The 16877-nt window shown below is 50.3% G+C and overlaps 1 protein-coding gene across 5 annotated transcripts in view; it reads left to right on the top strand.

Moving 5' to 3' along the window:
• Window positions 1-16877, top strand: part of Cul9 (cullin 9) — a 45780-nt gene that overhangs the window by 11798 nt on the left and 17105 nt on the right. For 3 of the 5 annotated variants that reach the window (NM_001081335.2, XM_006525135.4, XM_006525136.4), the window contains exons 9-26: window positions 4435-4642; window positions 5935-6131; window positions 6475-6692; window positions 7783-8029; window positions 8107-8212; window positions 8656-8883; window positions 9145-9235; window positions 9354-9525; window positions 11230-11335; window positions 11981-12076; window positions 12296-12471; window positions 12607-12740; window positions 13076-13255; window positions 13435-13550; window positions 13636-13818; window positions 13949-14109; window positions 14351-14579; window positions 14660-14846. In NM_001081335.2, the coding sequence (NP_001074804.2) occupies window positions 4435-4642; window positions 5935-6131; window positions 6475-6692; window positions 7783-8029; window positions 8107-8212; window positions 8656-8883; window positions 9145-9235; window positions 9354-9525; window positions 11230-11335; window positions 11981-12076; window positions 12296-12471; window positions 12607-12740; window positions 13076-13255; window positions 13435-13550; window positions 13636-13818; window positions 13949-14109; window positions 14351-14579; window positions 14660-14846 (3035 nt within the window). Of the gene's footprint in view, window positions 1-4434; window positions 4643-5934; window positions 6132-6474; window positions 6693-7782; window positions 8030-8106; window positions 8213-8655; window positions 8884-9144; window positions 9236-9353; window positions 9526-11229; window positions 11336-11980; window positions 12077-12295; window positions 12472-12606; window positions 12741-13075; window positions 13256-13434; window positions 13551-13635; window positions 13819-13948; window positions 14110-14269; window positions 14580-14659; window positions 14847-16877 lie in introns of all 5 variants that reach the window. The other 2 variants (XM_011246723.3, XM_011246722.3) reach the window with 2 other exon arrangements.

The raw sequence follows: 16877 nt of genomic DNA, 5'->3' as shown, positions 1-16877 counted from the left end.
AGGGGAAGGTTATATTTTGAGATGGAGTCTCTCTCACATTGTATTGCCTGGCTGACCTTGACTTGTGACTCTCCCATGCCAGTTAACCGGCCTTGGCATCCATGTGGTGGGTAAACCGAAGCAGGCAACCACTGGAGGTCAGTGCTTAGAGCTACTGACAGGGATGCATCCAGATACCTACAGGAGCTGCTGCTAGTGGCTGCCAGAGATTAGAAAAGCCACTCAGCAGACTTTTCTCTGAGGGAACAAAGCTTAATTTACTTAATTTTTTAAAAAAAAATTTATTTATTATTGTACATAAATTCACTGTAGCTGACTTCAGACACACCAGAAGAGGGTGTCAGATCTCATTATGGGTGGTTGTGAGCCACCATGTGGTTGCTGGGATTTGAACTCAGCACCTTTGGAAGAACAGTCAGTGCTCCTACCCGCTGAGCCATCTCACCAGTCCAATTTACTTAATTTTTATGAGACTCCCTGACCTGTGATATTACATAGGATTCTCTATTTTTTCATTAGAAGGCACTGGAAGCCTTTCAAACAGATGCTGGCGCTCCTGTGGCCAGTGGAAAGAGCCCTTAACTCCATGGGGCTGGTGAGAAAGCAAAGGGAAGAAAGAAACTTCACACACACACACACTGGATAAAGCAAAAGGCAGAGTCCAATAACTTTATACACATAAATATATACATATATGCATGCATACGTACATACATATATATAATACAGAAGTATATATATATATTTTTTTACACATAGAATGGTTAGAGCAAAGCTCCAGCAAGTAGGCTCCAAGCATTTCACACACACACACACACACACACACACACACACACACACACACACACTGGATAAAGCAAAAGGCAGAGTCCAATAACTTTATACATATATGCATGCATGCATACGTACATACATATATATAATACAGAAGTATATATATATATATTTTTACACATAGAATGGTTAGAGCAAAGCTCCAGCAAGTAGGCTCCAAGCATTTCACACACACACACACACACACACACACACACACACACACACACACGATGGATGGAGCAAGCTCCAACACATGCCCAGACAAGCTTTACACATATACATACATACACATAGTCATGGTTGATGGGGAGAAGGAACAACATGCCAACCCCATTCACACAAACCTTACACGTATGCATACATGCACACACAGATGATGGCTGGAAGGAGCCATGGCCCAGCCCTCCACACTTTATTCTTTCTGCCATAGCGTCTCTGTCCCAGCAAAATCTCTCAAGCAGCATAAAATTACAGTGTGTTATGTTTTGATTTTCTTCTAGTGAATGATTATGGAAAAACAATGTGTTCTTCAGTATGTTTACAAGAAATAGCATTATGTAGTACAGGTAAAGAAAACAAATTATTCCCCCAAACATTCATAACTAAGCAACTTGTTATAGATTAACATAGTGTAAGCAAGCAAGGGAGTTTTCTCAGCCAGTTTCTCTTACTGGCAGTAGGCAATTTGCAGTTACAAAAAGAGGAGCAATTATTATTTATCTTTAAAAGTAATCTTGTAAGAATCTTAAAAGAATCACAAGTCTTAACCTTTATATAAAAATCAGCTTTATCTACCTTAAATGCCCAGAATACATATCTACTCATCAGCAATTCTTAAGAAACCATGTCAGGAGGCTGAGGACAAAAATGGGTCTAAGAAATCATTCAGTCCAGCCTCAGTGAGACACGCCAGCCAGGGCTGCCATTGTTCTTGTTCCCTGACCATAAACAGTCCCTAGCTTAACTAATAAGAGTGTGCCTGTCTCAACATCAGATTGTTCCCTAAGATTTACTACATCAGAGCCAGTAGTAAAAACACCTCAGCCCAGCTTCACTAACGATTTTATTTTTCCAAATGTTTTCTAAGTGTGGTAGTTCTAGCTGACCATCTGCGTCTCTAAGTTCTTCCCTATGGAGATGGTTGAATGATTAATCTGCCCCAGCAACAGTGCCTGAAAGAGCTCAGCACTGTTACTGTGAGGGCCAGAGATGCTGCCCAGTGAGGGACTGGAAGCTCCTTAGAGTTTTCATCCAATTCTTAGATGAAGAGGGATGCAAGGGCAGCAAGCAGAGCAGAACTCTATAACAGTGGAAAGTCCTCAGGACACATGGTCCTCAGGGCCACACCGAGGCTCACCCACGTGGCTGTGGTAACCCATGGGGCCGCATTCTGTGAGTTCTAAAGCCATTTGTTGTTCCTCCTGTGTGGCCCTCAGCAATCCCACCTCCACCTCCACATGTCAGCCTTTCTCCTGCCGGTTTTCTCCGGCTCCTGTTGTTTGTCTCTTATGTTTGTAGTGTCTTTCAAAAAATGTGCTAACATTTTTAGGTTGCTATAGTTTTCAACATTTTATAGCTTCTAAAAGTTTCTGTCTTATTAAGAAAGTCAATTATCGGGCTGGAGAGATGGCTCAGTGGCTAAGAGCACTGACTGCTCTTTCAGAGGTTCCGAGTTCAATTTCCCAGCAACCACATGGTGGCTCACAACCATCTGTAATGGGATCCAATGCCCTCTTCTGGTATATCTGAAGACAGCTACAGTGTACTCATCATATATATAAAATAAATAAAATCGAAAGAAAGAAAGAAAGAGAGAAAGAAAGAAAGAAGGAAGGAAGGAAGGAAGGAAGGAAGGAAGGAAGGAAGGAAGGAAAGAAAGAAAGAAAGAAAGAAAGAAAGAAAGGAAGAAAAGAAAAGAAAAGAAAAGAAACAAACAAACAAAGACAGACAGACAGACGGACGATTCTCAGCTGAAGAGTTGGCTCAGGGTTAGGAGCCATCTCTTAACCATCTCCATACACTGTTCTAAAGGACCCAGTTTACCTCCAAGCCCCCACATCAGGAGGCTCTCAGACTCCTGTAAAATCCAGCTCCAGGGGATTCAGTGCATATGTGAACACACACACTTTAAAATAAAAATAAAATCTTAATAAAAAAGAATCCAGGCGGTGTTGATGCACGCCTTTAATTCCGGCACTTGGGAGGCAGAGGCAGGTGGATTTCTGAGTTCGAGGCCAGCCTGGTCTACAGAGAGAGTTCCAGGATAGCCAGGGCTACACAGAGAAACCCTGTCTCAGAAAAAAAAAAAAAAGTCAATCTATTATCGCTTCTGGGGGTATGTTTGTACACTTGTGTGTGGGGGGTGTGTACAAGGAGGTCAGAGGTCAAATGTTGGGTGTCTTCCTCAGTCTCTCCCCATCTTATTTGTTGAGACAGAATCTCTCACTGAAGCCAGAACTCACGGATCTGGCTAGGCCTGCTGGCCAGCCCCAAACTCATCCCATGTAATATATCAATGTGGCTAGGCCGGCTGAGCAGTGGACAACCCCAGGCTCTCAGCCCAAGGGTCTTCCTGTCTCTGCCTCCTCAGCCACCCGCTTTATCACGTTCTGGAGATCTAGAGTCAAGTCTTGATGTTTGTAGAACAAGTACTTCACTGTCTGAGCCATCCAGCTCTGGAAAAACATTTTCTTGTTTTTCTAAGAATGCTTATTACTTCTGTTTTTGTTTGTTTGTTTGTTTTAACATTTATTTCAAATTTGACTAGGAATTTATTTTTGCAAATGGCATGAAGCAGAGTCTAATTTCTCCGTTCTTTAGGTGGATGGCAGGTGACAATGGTGTCACATTTGCCTGTCTCTCTAAGGTCCTAGGGACTGAACCCAAGGTTTCACCCAACGATGAGCACGCACCATCTCTGAGCTATGACGTATCTGAGCGCAAGAGCATGACGGGCTTGTTGTTTGCTTAGAGGGTTTTGTCTTTTTTTAAATTTTATTTCACATTTTGGCTTTTTAATTTTTGGAGACAGGGTGTCACACTGTGTTTAAGACAGTTCTGGACAGTTCTCCTGTCTCCCTCCCAACTACTGAGGTCCCAGCATGATCCACCATGACCAGCTCTGCCATCTGTTTCCCAGTGGTCCCTTCTTGCTCTCTGGATGATGTCTGCCCTCACTTCTTTTGTTATCTCCTCATCTCTTAGGCTCCTCTGTATTTGTCCCAGAGTTTCAGTTACACACTTTTGGTTCTATTGGATAACTAGAAGCATTATAGTTTGCAGACACTCCCTAACTGTACTTATGTATTTCCCCCTCGTCCTACATCTGCCTGCCATTTTTTTTTTAAACTTTTAAGCCATTTGATTAGAATGACTTTAAATCTATCGATTCATTTGAAAAGATGAAGCAGTGGTAGTTAGGATGCAGAAACGGTGTGTGCGCGTGTGTGTGTGGGGGGGTGTCAGGAGTGAGACTGAGGCCAGGAAAACAGGTTTCAGGGAGAAGGACACACTGAGTCTTGATGGACGGAGTTAGGAAGGGACTCCGCTGGCGTCAGGTCTGGAGAGTTGGGCTCAGCTCCTTGGTGTGGGGAGTCCCAGTGTCTTTTTCCTTCTCAGAGAGAAGCTCGTGAAGACCCTGGTGGATTTGCTAACCAACCAGGTGGGAGAGAAGATGGTGGTGGTGATGGCCCTGCGCCTCCTCTACCTGCTCATGACCAAGCATGAATGGCGTCCGCTCTTTGCCAGGGAGGGTGGCATCTACGCTGTGCTGATTTGCATGCAAGAATACAAGACATCCGTCTTGGTGCAGCAGGCAGGACTGGCAGTGAGTACACTGGGCAGAGCCGGACAGAGTGATTGATGAGTGACAGGCAGGGGGATGGCCATGGACCCTGAAGGGCTCCTGTACTGATTCAGACCAAGCAATGGGTAGTGAAGTCGAAAGGTAAGGAGAGCTTTAAGAATGTGATCTGGGGGGGCTGGCGAGATGGCTCAGTGGTTAAGAGCACTGACTGCTCTTCCAGAGGTCCTGAGTTCAATTCCCAGCAACCACATGGTAACTCACAACCATCTGTGATGGGATCTGAGGCTCTCTTCTGGTGTGTTTGAAGATGCTCACATAACATAAATCAATCTAAAGATAAATAAATACATAAATAAAATGTTTAGAAAAATAAAAAGCATGTGATCTGGGTGGACTTGGCGCTGGGGTGCACGACTGCGGGGAGGTAAGGACGACCCCAGGTGCTGGCGAGCATCTCTGTGGGGAAAGGTGCTTGCTTTCAAGCCTAACAAACTAAGTTCCATCCCTGGAAGCCACATGGTGAAAGGAAAGAGCCAACACTGGAAAAAAGAAAAAAAAAAGGAAAAAAAAGGAAAGGAAAGGAAAGAAAGAAAGATGGATGGATAGATAGGTACTGTCTTAGTTAGGGTTTTATTTCAGTGAAGAGACGCCATGACCACAGCAACTCTTATAAAGGAAATCATTGAACTGGGGCTGGCTCACTGTTTCAGACGGAAACAAGTCCGCTATCAACATGGCAGGAAGCATGGCAGCGTGCAGACAGACCTGGTGCTGGAGCTGAGCCTTCTCCATCTCATTCCACAGGAGGCAGGAGACCGTGCCACACTGGCCTTAGGAGATAGCTGAGTCCAATGTGATTCAGAAAGGGCAGCATGCCCAACTGGGGGACGGTGGGTTTAGGGAGCCCAGGAGTAGAGAGAAGAGCCTGTGGTTGTACTCCTCGAATTTAGAATGTTCTATTTGCATCCCTGTCTTTGCTCTGTTTCCTTCCCTGGACCCTCTCCCTCCCTCTGTCCTATCCCCTCTCCTCTTCCCTCCCTTCCTCTCCCCTCCCTTCCCCCTCCCTTCCCCCTCCCTCCCCCACAACCCCCCCACCCCCGTCCCTTCATCTTCTGTTCCATATCCATGTCTCATGTGATCCATCTGCTAACCGTGCAGCTACTCCAGGGTTTGGGGTCTAGAATGATGACAGCAGTGTCCTCTTTCCCTTTGGTGTGGGGCTGGGGACTGGACCTAGGGCCTTGTGCGTGCTCTACCACTCTCATGTGATGGCTCTGTCCGCCCCTAACTCCGCCCCTGCTTCTTTCTTGCAGGCACTCAAGATGCTGGCCATTGCTAATTCCTCCGACGTCCCCACTTTCATCCCCAGCCGAGATTCCATCCAACCTCTGTTTGATACCCAGATGACCAGAGAGATCTTTGCCAGCATCGACTCTGCCACCCGCCCAGGCTCCGAGAGTTTGCTCCTCAGTGTACCTGCGGCTGTGGTCCTGATGCTGAACACTGAGGGGTTAGAGTTTACCCTCCAGACTCTAAATCCTCGCTGTACCCTAAAACCCACGTCTCTGGGCACCCGGGCTCCACAGAAATTATACCTATGTTGTCCCCTCTGGATAAACACACTGGTGGCCCTCTCAGAATGTCACTGGAAGACAGACCAAGTTGATGTAGGTGGTTCCCAGGGAAGGCAGAAAAACTGACTTTCTGCCATGGGGTTTCAGTAGTGGCCCAGGGTCTGATGGCCAGGAGTCCTTCCTCGGAGGGACCACTGAAGACCCCTCCCAGCCCAGCTGCTCTTGTCCCTCGCCTCTGTTGCCTTCCCTGTCAACTTGTTGGCTCACCCATTCTCCCAGGTGCTCCTCTGCAGTGAGAAACGGCCTGCTTCTTCTCAACCTGCTTCTATGCAACCACCACACTTTGGGAGACCAGATCATAACGCAGGAGCTGAGAGACACCTTGTTCAGGCACTCGGGGATAGCGCCGGGGACAGAGCCAATGCCCACCACACGCACCATCCTCACCATGCTCCTCAGTCGCTACTCAGAGCCACGGGGAAGTCCTGAGCGAGCAGGTACCATGGCGGACAGGATGCTTTGCTGAGGAGGGACATGTGCCACACTGTGACCAGGAATCTAAGCTTACGTTCTAGTCACTTAATGAAGGATACAAGAGTCTTCAGGAAATGACTGAAAGCTTTAGTGCTCAAGCTAGAGGTGTTTTTGAGAGGAGGGTAGGAAATGTAATATGTAATGTTATGGAGCCCAGGCTAGTCTCGAACTTGGGATGTTCTTGCCTCAGTCTCCCAGGTGTTCACAGTACCTGTGTGCATCTTCATGGCATGCCTGATCTTTTTTTTTTTTTTCTTTTTGGTTTTTCGAGACAGGGTTTCTCTGTATAGCCCTGGCTGTCCTGGAACTTACTCTGTAGACCAGGCTGGCCTTGAACTCAGAAATCTACCTGCCTCTGCCTCCCGAGTGCTGGTTTTTTGTTTTTTTTTTTTTAAGATTCATTTATTTTATTTATATGAATACACTGTAGCTGTCAGACACACCAGAAGAGGGCATCAGATCTCATTACAGATGGTTGTGAGCTACCATGTGTTTGCTGGGAATTGAACTCAGGACTTCTGGAAGAGCAGTCAGTGCTCTTAACCACTGAGCCATCTCTCCAGCCCCTGGCATGCCTGATCTTAAGCAGAACTTGTTGACCAAAAGGAGGACTATCATCAATGTTATAAGATATTTTTATGTTTTAAAAAAATAGGGTAAAAATGCAGGCATATGGACGCGGACCACAATAAGCGGTATGCATCCTTGAGTCTGTGTGTCTGAAGCCTCACTCAGCAGTTTGGGGATGTTCCCATCACCACAGTACTGTGTACATAGCTAGCGTTTAATAGTGGGCGGTGACTGGGATGCCGTTAATGCAGCTTACACTGTAATTGCTTTCCAAGTAAAGTTAGGTCTACATTGGGGACCAGAAAAGAAAATTTCATATACTCTGATAAGCTATGATACAGACATCCTCAATGTGGAAAGGAGGTTTGCGGGGGGGGGGGGGGGGGAGGGCAGGGGGCAGCTTCTTTCTGGATGGCACTGTTTGTGGGTTTGACTGATCTACAAAATGCCTCTCGTTTTCCCTCTGGTGTGTCTGCCCGGCAGTACTGGAGACACCAAGCACCCAGGGTCAGGATGGGTCCCCCGAGTCGCTCATCCGGTCCCTGGTGGGTGACCTGTCAGCAGAACTCTTCCTTGACTTGGAACGCGTGCTGTGCCATGAAGGCAGCCCTCCAGCTGCCGTGAGGCCCCTCCTCAGGCGCCTCCAGCAGGAAACGCAGCCATTCCTCCTGTTGCTGCGGACTCTAGATGCCCCCGGGCCCAACAGAACTCTGCTGCTCACGATACTCAGGTAAAGAGTCTGTCCAGGCTCCGTGCACAGGGACTGAGCGACTGCTAGCGCTTTACATGTTTCCTTCCCTTCCCCAGGGTCATGACCCGACTGCTGGATCATCCTGAGACAATGGTCCTCCCCTGGCACGAGGTCTTGGAGCCCTGCCTCAACTGCCTGAATGGGCCAAGCAGTGACTCTGAGGTACCAGATTCCTAGCAGAAGTTGGGGCACCACCTGCCTAGGGAGGCTCTAGAGGCTCAGTGGATCTGTGTAGGTCTGAGGGTCTCAGGGCACTGTGGTCTCTGGAGGAAGGAGAGGAAGGCTGGTGTCACTCAGCAATCCAGACGGGCCTTGCTGTCTCCGAGCCAGGGTTTGTACATCATGGAGTGATGTCAGACAAAGGCTAGCCCTTGGGGTAGTTTGATCTTGGCAGGAAGAAGCCTGTGACACTACACCAGCTGCACCGCCAGCTGACTCTGAGTCCCAGCGCTTCCATTATACTGTTCCAGTCTCCTTGTTCCTCTCCTGGCCCTGCAGACCTCCTCAGTCCCTGCCATTCTTCTTCCTTCAGTGGACCCAGCCCTCGCCCTTACCCTCTCTGTCCTCTCTTTCCTGGAAACTCACCCGTGTGGCTCTGGGCTCAGGTTGTCCAGGAGGTGACCTGCTTCCTGCACCGCCTGGCTCTGATGCAGAAAGACTACGCAGTGGTGCTTTGCTGCCTGGGAGGTAAGGAAGCCCTCTCCAAAGTCCTGGACAAGCACTCCACTCAGCTCCTGCTGGCCTCTGAGCTGCGCCACCTGGTGGCCGAGTGTGAGAAGTACTCGCAGCTCTGCAGCAACCTCACCTCGAGCATCCTGGCAGGCTGCATCCAGGTGAGGAGGGGCTTGTAGGTGTGGAGCTGAGAGAAGACCAGAAACAAGGGGTGGGCTCTCCTTGTATCTGTCTCTGGGATCCCATGTGGCAGCAGTGGCAGCAAATCTGGGCTCCTGTCCCTAAGCTTCCCCCTGCCCTCCACGGTCCCATCAGGACTTGGTGAGAAGGGTTGAGCGTTCTGGTCCCTCTTGGCCTTCTTCCCTCTGTGCATGCTTCTGACCTTGTCCGCATCCCTTCCCTGCCCTGTGTTCTGGCTGCAGATGGTGCTGGGCCAGATTGAAGACCACAGGCGAACCTACAAGCCCATCACTATCCCCTTCTTTGATGTGTTCCTCAGGCATCTCTGCCAGGGTTAGTACCCTCAGCCATGTCCCTGGCTCCCACCCGCTCGGCACTTTCCTTCCCACTCTCTGACCTTTCCTTATCTCTGACCTTGCTGTGACCCCCGGCCCCTCCTCCTCTCCCCCAGGCTCCAGTGTGGAGGTGAAGGAGGACAGGTGCTGGGAGAAAGTGGAGGTGTCCTCGAACCCACACCGGGCCAGCAAGCTGACGGACCGCAACCCCAAGACCTACTGGGAGTCCAACGGCAGCACTGGCTCCCACTCCATCACCTTACACATGCACCGTGGTGTTCTTATTAGGTGCGAACCCATTTGTTTGCACATGTGCTCATACAAACTATCCTACTGTGCACCAATGTTATCTCCCGCAAAGCACCGTCCCACAATGCTCTTTGTAAACTCTGTCCTTGTAGGACATTTCAAACTCATTTGGTGCATGACTGGCACATTGGCCTGTCTGTGCTCGGCTGTGTGGACATCCCACTGTCTGAACCCAGTCACTGGCTCCTAACAGATCCACATACCACCATCTTGTGCTTAGAGAGCAACAGTCTGCTTACCTGCTCGTGCCGTGGGTGTTTGTTCAGTGCCAAGAATGCCACACACTGCACTAGGCTCTGAGGGAACAGGGACAGTCAGAGATGAGGAATTTGTAGTTGGGGAGCCAGGCTAGCGAGTCAGTCAAGAGAATCAGGCTTGATAGTGCATGTATATAATCTCATCACTCAGGGAGTTGAGGCAGGGGGATCAAGAATTCAAGCCCGGGCTCCATATTGATATCCTGTCTCAAAGTGGGGAATAAAAGAGGAAACAGAAATAAAACAGCTTGAAGCGAAAGCATCATGGTGCAGGCACAGTGACGTGGCTGTTGCCCCTCTCCCTGGAAAGCTGAGGCAGGAGGCTGTCTTGAACCCAGCCAAAGGCATTCAGGTCAATGTGAAGAGAAGAGCCTCCTGGGAGATAGAGGGCCAGGAGAGAGGGTTCCGGGGCCAACGAGGGTCAGAGAAGGCTTCCTTTCAGGAGCTGTTGGCTGAGCTGAAGCCTGAAGCTGAACTTAGCTCAGTAAAGAGAACTCAGTGGCACCCCAGGCAGAGGCAGCGTGCAGAAAGGAGAAACGGGATGCTGCAATGGGCGTTTTAAAATGCTGCTCAGGCGGAATGAAGGGGCGTCATGGCAGCAGGGGAGCAGCCAGGAGAGCAGGCACATTCAGACTGTAGCTCTGTGAGGAACTTCAAACCTTGTTCTGAAACTTGGGGATTCGTCCAGGGACTTTAAGAAACTAGTTTCTTTTTAGTTGTTACTCAGGTAACCCTGAAGATTAGGGCTGGAGGCCAGAATAAAGGGTGTTGGGAGGTGTGTGCGGTCTAGTCTGGAAGCTGAGGGTGCCTGGTGTGGTGGCACACGCCTTTGATCCCAGCACTTGGGAGGCAGAGGCAGGCGGATTTCTGAGTTCAAGGCCAGCCTGGTCTACAAAGTGAGTTCCAGGACAGCCAGGGCTACACACAGAAACCCTGTCTCAAAAAGTAAAAACATAAAAAAATAACAAAAGAGGGGCTGAGGGAGCAGAGCCGACTGTGAGAGGCTGAGGTGTAGAGCCTACAAGACTTGACATTGGTTGGTGAGGGAAGCTGTGACCAGGTAAGTGGCCTATTTCTTCCATGGGGGACAGAAATAGAAAGGGGGTGAGGTCCTGTGGACAGATGATTGTCCCCTGTTGTCACGCTGGCCTTGAGGAACCTCCTGGTCATGACATGGGAATGTCTATTACATGTACAGGATAGCATCAATTTGTTATTGAATCTAGGGGTTTAAGTAAAACCACTTAAAAATGTAAAGGGAAAGCTGGGGGTCTGGGGAAGATGGGCAGGAGAGGAGCAAGAGGAGGAAGAGGAGCAAGAGGAGGAAGAGGAGCAAGAGGAGGAAGAGGAGCAAGAGGAGGAAGAGGAGCAAGAGGAGGAAGAGGAAGTGGCCCTGGTTCTCACTGGCTTCCTTCTTTTTCCTCAGGCAGCTGACCCTGCTGGTGGCCAGTGAAGATTCAAGTTACATGCCAGCCAGGGTGGTGGTGTTTGGGGGTGACAATGTTGGCTGCATCAGCACAGAACTTAACACGGTGGGGACCCTTATACCTCCCCTTCACTGTGTGTTCCCATCCCCCCTCCCCTTTTCTCAAGACCTGTGGGGAAGACCCACCTCTAGGGAATGGCTCTCAGTTCCTTCTGGGAAGGTCTCACCTCACTTGGAGAGGGCCTGGGCTCAGTGTGTGACAGAGAGAGCACAGGCCATGCTGGTCTTGATGGCTGTCAGCAGTCCCCCATCCCTGCTTTTCTCTATCCCACTTTAGTTTTCTATGTCTAAGTGTATGTCAGTGTATGTGTGAGTACAGGTGCCCTTAAAGACCAAAAGGGGAAGCCGGGTGTGGTGGCACACGCCTTTAATCCCAGCACTTGGGAGGCAGAGGCAGGCGGATTTCTGAGTTCGAGGCCAGCCTGGTCTACAAAGTGAGCTCCAGGACAGCCAGGGCTATACAGAGAAACCCTGTCTCCAAAAACCAAAAACCAAAAACCAAAAAAAACAAAAAAAACCAAAAAAAAAAAAACCAAAAAGGGGCATCGGATGCTGAGAGCTAAAATTACAGGTGCTGGTAGCCATCCAACGTGGGTGCTAGGAACCAGACTCAGGTCATTTGCCTTTGTAATTGCCCAGACCCCTCTCCAGCCTGTCTCACTTCTTTGCTTCCTCTGTCCTACCCTGTCAGGTAAACGTGATGCCCTCTGCCAGCCGGGTGACCCTCCTGGAGAACCTGACCCGCTTCTGGCCCATCATCCAAATCCGAATAAAGCGCTGCCAGCAGGTGGGGCCAGGAGGAAGCACGGGCTCTCCCTAGCGGGTGGCTTTTTCAAGAGCTCCGAGCCTGGACATTAGCCAGAGTTCCTCCTTGGGTAGCCTGGGGGCAGCCTGGAGACCTGGGAGTCCCAGGAGACTCTTGGGACTTCCAGGTGTGCAGCTTGGCTTTGGAGTTCGCAGTGGCTCCGGAGAGGTGACATAGATAACAAGTCTGTGTACCCTGCAGGGTGGTATCGACACTCGGGTTCGGGGTGTGGAGGTGCTGGGCCCCAAGCCCACATTCTGGCCATTGTTCCGGGAGCAACTATGCCGACGTACTTGTCTCTTCTACACAATTCGGGCACAAGCATGGAGCCGGGACATTGCAGAGGACCGCCAGCGCCTCCTACAGCTCTATCCGAGGTGGGTACAGCTCAGGAGGGACCAGCCAGGGACTGACACTGTAAGAAGTAGGGGCCATAGAGATGCTGTTGGCAGCTGAGCAGTGAGGGGTGAGGGAGTCCGCCTTTAATCCGGCCATGTACTTTTTATTTCCAGACTGAACAGAGTTTTGCGCCATGAACAGAATTTTGCCGATCGCTTTCTCCCTGATGACGAGGCCGCCCAAGCACTGGGCAAGACCTGCTGGGAGGCGCTGGTCAGCCCCCTGGTGCAGAACATCACGTCTCCCGGTAACCACCCACACCCGGCCCACACCCATCTCCTCACAATCCTCAGGGGTCACCTGTGTTGATGTTCTTGGTTCTCTTGGCTCCTGGATTTGTCCCCTCATTGGCCTGTTCACTCTTCGATGTTCCTCTCTCCTTCCCACCCCAGGACACCCCGGACACTGGTATTTGAATCTCCCCCTCCGCACCAGCCCTGCCCTGTCGCCATGTCCCTGGGCTCTGGCTGAAGCCAGCTGTGGGCTCTGCCTCCCTCAAATCTTTTCTGTCTAACTGAACCTGCGCCTTGCTCCTCGGTCAGCCCACTTCACAGACACCCATTCCTGACCTGTCTTTTTCAGATGCAGGAGGTGTGAGCTCCCTGGGGTGGCTGCTGGACCAGTACCTGGAACACAGGGAGAGTACGCGGAGCCGCCAGGGTCCTGCAGCTTCCTTTGCTTCCCAAGTTCGGCGCCTGTGCCACTTGCTGGTACATGTGGAAGCCCCTCCTGGGCCTTCTCCTGAGCCATCCTCGCAGCCCCGTGAGTCCAGTGCCCCTGTTGGGCTGAGAGTCTGTGCTGTGGGGCTATGAGGCTCCTTCCTCCTCTGCCTCTCTAGGAACTCCGGAACTCTGTGACCTTTCCAGGAGATAAACACTGAAGACCCAGGGCCCACTCAGAGGCCAGAGTGACACAGCTCCTCTGCCCTCTTGTTTCCACAGTCAGCAAGAACAGTAAGGGTCAGGATGGAAGCCCCACACCGGCACCTACTCCGGTCTGTCCCAGCACCAGCCTTCGGAACCTCACCCAGTGCTGGCTGAGTGTGGTGCAGGGACAGGTAGGCAGATGCAAGCCCTGGCAGGCAGGCAGAACGGAACACAAGCAGGCATTCCCTTGTGTCACTTCTTACTCTATCACTTCAGGTCAGCAGATTCCTGGCCGCAGCCTGGAGGGCCTCAGACTTTGTGCCCCGTTACTGTAGTCTCTATCAACGCTTGCAAAGCGCGGGCTCAGAGCTGTTCGGGCCGCGGGCAGCCTTCACTCTGGCTCTGCGCAGTGGCTTCTCCGGAGCTCTGCTGCAGCAGTCCTTCCTCACGGCTGCTCACGTGAGTCCTGCCAAGCTCCAGGCCCCAGCTGTTGCCCTGTACCATCTCCTCCCCTTCCGTTTCCCCTCCTTCCCTTCCCCTCTCTAACCCTCTTACGCTGCTTGTCTGAATCCCATTCCGTTGTCCCCAGATAAGCGAACAGTTTGCTAGGCACATTGACCAACAAATCCACGGTGGTTTGCTTGGCGGAGCGGCTGGAGTGGGGATGCTGGGGCGGCTCCAGCGGCACCTAGAGCCCATCATGGTCCTTTCTGGCCTAGAGCTGGCCACGACGTTTGAGCACTTCTATCAGTGAGTTGCATTCTGGAGAGGTCGGGGACAGGAGGCTTAGAGGCCAGAGAAGGGGACGGATGGAGGGTTAAGGGGAGATGAGGCAGGAGGCCTGGGGAAGTTAAGCCATGGTGGGAGCCAGGTGCTGGTAGGGATGTAACTAATGTGAGCTGCAACACAGACTCACCTTTAGGAGGAGAAGGCTGGGCCTGGGCCATGCTGACGCCCACACTGAGACCTGGGCTGGCTGTGTGCGCTGCAGGCATTACATGGCTGACCGTCTCCTGAGCTTGGGCTCGAGCTGGCTGGAGGGGGCTGTGCTGGAGCAGATCGGTCCCTGCTTCCCCAACCGCCTCCCGCAGCTGATGCTGCAAAGCCTGCACACCTCAGAGGAGCTGCAGCATCGCTTCCACCTCTTCCAGCTGCAGCAGCTCGACAGGCAGCTCTTGGAGCAGGGAGACCAGGAGGAATGGAGGCCAGAGAAAGTGGAGGTGAGGGTCAGGGAGGAGAGAGCGGCAGGCAGAGAGCACAGACCCACTAAGAAAGCTCATGGGTTCCTCTCACTCCCCAGGAAGATGATGAGGGACAGGAGACTGGAAGAGAACTCTTTACAGACCCAGGACCAGCCATTTCCGTCCTGGTCCTGTCACCGCGCTGCTGGCCGGTCTCCCCACTGTGCTATCTGCACCACCCCAGAAAGCACCTACAGGCGGAGCTCTGCGATGCCCTGGAGCGCTTCTCCAGCTTCTACAGCCACAGTGAGGAGCTGGGGACAGGAAGCTGGAGCTTGAGATGTGTCCCGGGTGGCAGCAGAGGAAAAGGAGAGGCCACCAGGCAGGAGTGTGCACATAGGACCAGAGTCGTGCTAGGTTGGGCAGTGTCTTGTGGGAGGGTGCAGAAGAGTGAGAATAGTCACGTGGATGCTTGCTCTCTTCTTCAGCATCCTGGGTACCAGTTCTGTTTGCGTTTTCTGTCTTCACATTGTCTGCCCACTTCGTTTCCAGTCATGGAGACATCTTTCCAAATAAAAATATTGAAGGCTATTCATCCCCATCATTTTAGCCACATCCTATGGCTTTGGGTTTGTTTGGGTTTTTTGTTTTGTTTTGATTTTGTTTTTGTTTTCTACATTTGTATTAGTATATAAGTAGTATTCAGTAGAAGGCTCAATGAGTTTATATACCTCTATGCAGCCATGATCAAGGTGGTCTCCTAGGTCAAGAGGCAGAACATTCCAGTACCTAGCAGGCTTCTCCCCCCATTTAACCATTCCAGTCAGTATGTCCCTTTGATCTCTCCTGTCACCATCAACTTTTGCCTGTACCTGTGCTTTAGCTGACAGGACCATGGTGTATGTGCTGCGCGATGTCTGCTTTCTTGCACACAGCCTGGTGTCTGTGAGCATGGTCACCGAAGCATTAGTTTTTGTTCTTCGGTTTGCTGAGTCTTATTTCATTGTGTGAATGAATGTATCATTCCTGTTCTTATGGGACACCGAGGGTGTGCTGTATATAGGATGCATGCCTGGTGCCCAGGGAGGCCAGAAGAGGGAGTCGGATCCCCTGGTACAGGAGCAGACAATTTGAGCCATCTTGTGGCTGCTGGCAATCCAACCTGGGTCCTCTGGAAGAGAGGCCATTGGTTTTAACTGCAGAGCCATCTCTCCAGCACTGTGTGTAATTTTTAAATATTTATTAGTTTTATTTTATGTGAGTATTTTACTGCATGCTTGGACGTGTACTATGTGTATGCCTGGTGCTTGCAGAGGCCACAAGAGGGCTTTAGGTCCTCTAGGACTAGAGTCATGGACATGGTCAAGTCACCATGTGGATGCTGGGGACTGAATCTGGGTCATCCATAATTGTTGAACCATCTCCAGCATTTTCCATATGATTTTGTATATTATAAGCTTCTTATTGTTCACTTCTAATAATTTTCTAATTTTCGTTACTGTTTCTTATAGATGGGGTCTTTCTGTATAGCCCTGACTCACATGGCACATACCCTGTATACAGGCTGGTCTAGAAATCAGATATCCTCCTGCCTCAGCCCGAGAACCAGCCACTTCTTTGCTTTATTAGTTTATGGAAAGTATATTTTTAAACCTAAAAAAAAAAAAAAGGACCTGGGAATGTAGCTCATTCGGTACAGCCATGCCTACCTAGCACACAGAGACCCAGGATGCAAACCTCAGCATCACACAAACCATGCTTAGTGGCCCATGGGTGCAGACAGTAGGACAAGGCATTCACGGACATATATAGCTACACGGGGAGTTGGAGCCAGCCTGTGCTAGAGACCATGTCTGCAAAATCAATCCAGCTAGCTCGAATAAGTTTTTCATTTTGTTTAATAATTTTAGATTTCTGCCTTCATTCCATTATGATCAAAGAACATAGTTTCTGTTGGCTTGTTTCTTTTTTTTTAACTAGATATTTTCTTCATTTATATTTCAAATGCTATCCCAAAAGTCCCCTATACCCTCCCCCCTCCCCTCGCCCTACTCCCCAACCCACCCACTCCTGCTTCCTGGCCCTGGCATTCCCCTGTACTGGGGCATATGATTTTCTCAAGACCAAGGGCCTCTCCTCCCATTGAAGGCCGACTAGGCCATCCTCTTCTACATATGCAACTAGAGACACAGTTCTGTGGGGGTACTGGCTTGCTTCTTTAATTTATTGATCCTTCATCTATGACCTAGTGGATGATAGGGTTTTATAAGCAGTGATCAGGAGATGTGTTCTTTGGTTGTTGGAGTCATATTTCGTGAATTGTGCTCTTCAGTAGCT

Source organism: Mus musculus, chromosome 17 (assembly GCF_000001635.26).
Source record: "Mus musculus strain C57BL/6J chromosome 17, GRCm38.p6 C57BL/6J".
NCBI lineage: Eukaryota > Metazoa > Chordata > Mammalia > Rodentia > Muridae > Mus > Mus musculus.
This window is presented reverse-complemented; position numbering and strand designations above follow the sequence as displayed.